This window comes from Eschrichtius robustus, chromosome 12, assembly GCF_028021215.1.
Source record: "Eschrichtius robustus isolate mEscRob2 chromosome 12, mEscRob2.pri, whole genome shotgun sequence".
NCBI lineage: Eukaryota > Metazoa > Chordata > Mammalia > Artiodactyla > Eschrichtiidae > Eschrichtius > Eschrichtius robustus.
In genome coordinates, this window is record NC_090835.1 from 86,052,942 (window position 1) to 86,057,060 (window position 4,119).

The 4,119-nt window shown below is 35.3% G+C and overlaps 1 protein-coding gene across 1 annotated transcript; it reads left to right on the forward strand.

Moving 5' to 3' along the window:
• Nucleotides 1-2,895: 2,895 nt before the first annotated feature.
• OR5V1 (olfactory receptor family 5 subfamily V member 1) lies at nucleotides 2,896-3,843 on the forward strand. The gene has a single exon (XM_068558977.1). The coding sequence runs from the start codon at nucleotides 2,896-2,898 to the stop codon at nucleotides 3,841-3,843; it is 948 nt and encodes a 315-aa protein (XP_068415078.1).
• Nucleotides 3,844-4,119: the final 276 nt, after the last annotated feature.

Below are 4,119 nucleotides of genomic sequence, written 5' to 3' on the forward strand. Positions count from 1 at the left end.
AAACTTTTCACGGATCTGGAGAAAGATAGAAGTGGGAAAGATAAATGGGCTTTTGTCTCATTAAAGCCAATGCTGTCCCAAGCATTATTTATTTTACTCAGTGCTTTATTTCAAATTTACTCTCTGAGTTGTAATATGCTATGATCATAGTTAGTGCACTTAATTTACTGAGGTCATTAATTGTGATATGACATTGCCAAAACCATTGATGAGAAATTGATTAAAAAGAATTTTTATTTCTTCATCACTCTAAGCAATCAGAATGGATGATTGGTCAAACTAAAACTGTTATTTTTATGTCATAAAATATAAATATTTTTCTGGAATTTTAGAGACAGAGAGTTCCTATAATTTTACATATGAATCAATAGAGAACCAGAAAATTTAAATGACCTTCCCATGTTCAAACAGCTAGTGGGTAGTAGAACTGAGGAAGGGACCCAGGTATTCTGACTCTCTTGTTGTGAGACGTGTTCTCTCATTTATATCATGTTTTCTCTGATAGTCTAAGGTTGCCTACTTTATGGTAACTTCTCCCATTCAGAATATAATATTAAAAAAGGGTAACTTGGTAAAATATAACAAAGATGCAAATATATTTATATTCATTTATACTTTCTGGGAATGTGCTTTTATGAAACAATAAAAGGTATGCAGAAATATTTATGTAACTGAATATTCATTATTGTAATTTATAATAGCAAAAAAAAAAAAAAAATGCCTGGTGCATCCATGTGATGGACTTGAATACAGCCATTAAAGACCATATTGTAGAAAAGTTTCAATGACTGGAATGACAGGAGGAATATCATAGTATGGTGCTAGATGCAAAATTATATATGAGCTTATTTCTAGTTCAAATATATATAAATAGGAAAATTATTGGAACAATATATGAAAAAATTAGCACTCATTGGGATTAAGGATGATTTTTAGTTTATTTCTTTTCTTTTTTTTTAATGAGTTGTCATCTTATTTTTTGTTTGTTTTGATTTTTGGGGATTTTTTGTTTGTTTTTTAGCTTTATTTTTTGGCTGCACTGCACGGCATGTGGGATCTTAGTTTCCCTACCAGGGATCAAACCTGAGCCCCCTGCACTGGAAGCGCAGAGTCTTAACCACTGGACCGCCAGGGAAGTCCTGATTTTTAGTTTATTTCTTTATAATTTTCTTTATTTTACAAGCACTCTACAATCAACATATTCTACTTTTATGATCAGAAAAAATATACAAAATTTTGAAATAGAGAGAATATAAAGTAAACGTGAACCGTGGCCACTTTCTATAAAAGAAAAGTGGAAAACCTTTATTTAGAAATGATACTATCTTCTACCTATAGATTTAATTAAGAAACTCCTACATCCCCAAACAGTCTACAATCTGAGGATTAGACTGCAGGAGTTCTAAGTATCCTTGTGATTTAGGAAATGGAGGAAAGCCATCAGCAGTAGATGAATGTGGTATTTATATACAACAGATGTACCTGTTTACCCATTTTCATGATAATAATTGAGGTGCTTATTCAGCAATGAGACTGTGTCAGGCCAAATTCATCTTTCTTTTTTTTTTTTTTTTTGCTATCAATAGCTTGTATTAGTCTAGCTGGGAAGTTAATAAATACTTTTGATGGAGATGATTATGGTGGGATGGTGACTCAGACTATTTGATCTGAGTAGGGCCCATATTCTTTATAAAAACACAGATGCTTTGAAGTAGTCAGAAAATTTATAGTTAAGAACTAGTGAAGATTATTCAAAAGGCAAAAATTTATTAACTACATAATCATTTTTCAGAGTCCAAGGCAGCTGTTGGTGACCATACCAGTTAAAGAGAGAAAAGTTTGACTTTAAAATTACCTGCTCTGAATGCAAAATAGTATCATGACGTATGATGCTGGGAAATATAGGGTACCTATGCGTTCCATTCTCTACCTGACCCATAGTATAAATTTCTACTGATCTCTGTACTCTTGGTTTTTTTTTTTTTTTCCTGAGTCCAAGACACCCTTACATAATCCTATAAATACTGTTCTGAGTATCTGCTACACTTTGATCAGAATTGGCATTCAAGATGAAACTTACTTTCCATTCTAGATAACAGGAAGAATATAGGCTGCAGAAGGCTGTTTGAAGCTAAAATGAGACAAAGTTTTTGACATGTTTTATTCACCAAACCTGGGACATAAAAGATGTCTGTTTTTCTATTCTTAAGTGTTCTAAGCACTGGGGAGTGGTTTCAATAACCAATTTCATTGATAGCATTCTCATCTTTAAGTCTTAGAGCCATGGGTTGTAAGAGTCTGTTCCAGGACATGCTAGCTAGTGTCAACTATCATTTATTTAAAAAACTTTTATCAAAGTACATGGTAGCATATTCTGGTAACACCTTGTTTTTTGCATTTTCAATTCCACCTCTATTTTCTTAAAATATAATTTATATTAAAACTATAAAAAGCAGTCTCCAGGTGTGCAAGGAAGACAAGGAGGCATCACAAGGAGAAACTCAAATAACTCTTACACAAATTATATGATGGATATTCACCAACCTTCTCTAAGACACAATGAGGTGTTAGGAAAGGGGCTTGCCACCACCCATCTACATAAATAGCCCTTATGCTACATGTAGACTTTTAAAATAGTTACTTTTTTCCTGGAAAGGTGTTGCTAATGTTCTGTAAGAGATGTTTCCCATAGGAAATGTTTAAATATGGGGAGTGGTTTATGTGATGGTTGTAGTACACCACTGTAATTTGTCATGGATTCTAAATTTAAGTGTTTTTCCTGATGATTATTTTATCTATGAATCTATATTTTTCTGTTTTGTAGATTATTGCTGTTGTAGCACATGAATACTGCAGTTTTTACTGCTTCTTTCTCAATTCCCAAGAGAGCACGTCATGGAAGGAGAAAACCACACTCTGTCCGAATTTATCATCTTAGGATTCTCTGACCTAAATGATTTGCAATTTTTACTCTTTACCATATTTCTTATGATCTACCTTTGTACCCTGGGAGGAAATATTTTCATTATTTTGGTAACATTGGCTGATACACGACTCTATACCCCCATGTATTTTTTCCTGAGGAATTTGGCCTTTCTGGATATCTGCTACACCACCACTAATGTCCCCCAAATGATGGTTCATCTCCTATCAAAGAAGAAAAGCATTTCCTATGGGGGCTGTGTGGCTCAACTTTTTGCATTCCTTTTCTTTGTGGGAGTAGAGTGTCTTTTGCTGGCAGCAATGGCATATGATCGTTACATTGCAATCTGCAAACCTTTAAGGTATTCAGTTATTATGAACAAGGTCCTGTATAGCCAGTTAGCAGCCTCGTGCTGGACTGGTGGTTTCCTCAACTCACTGGTGCACACAGTACTGACATTCCACCTGCCCTTCTGTGGTAACAACAAGATTAATTATTTCTTCTGTGACATCCCCCCTTTGCTGATTTTGTCTTGTGGGGACACTTCCATCAATGAGTTGGTGTTACTATTCATTGGGGTCTTCATTGGATGGGCTCCTTTTCTGGGTATCATCCTTTCCTATCTCTACATTGTCTCTACCATCTTGAGGATCCACTCCTCAGAGGGTAAACAAAAGGCCTTTTCTACCTGTGCATCTCACCTGGTCATTGTCCTTCTCTACTATGGCAGCTCCATCTTCACATATGTACGACCCATCTCATCTTACTCATTGGCAAAAGACCAGCTGATCTCAGTACTGTACAGTGTTGTCACCCCCATGCTAAATCCCATAATTTACACTTTGAGGAATAAGGATATTAGAAAGGCCCTGAGAGCTGTGGGAGAAAATGTAGTAGCCTTCAAACTTCATTTCCCTTGAAATGTAGTGTTTATTTTTCTATCATGATAAATATTAGAATGCAATCTGGTTTTTTTTTTTTTTTTTTTTTTGCCAACATTACTAATTTCAATGATAAAAGGGACAGAGGAAACTGGTTCAAGATGGCAGAGTAGAAGGACGTGCACTCACTCCCTATTGCGAGAGCACCAGAATCACAACTAACTGCTGAACAATCACCGACAGGGAGACACTGGAACTCACCAAAAAAGATACCCCACATCCAAAGACAAAGGAGAAGCTGCAATGAGATGGTCA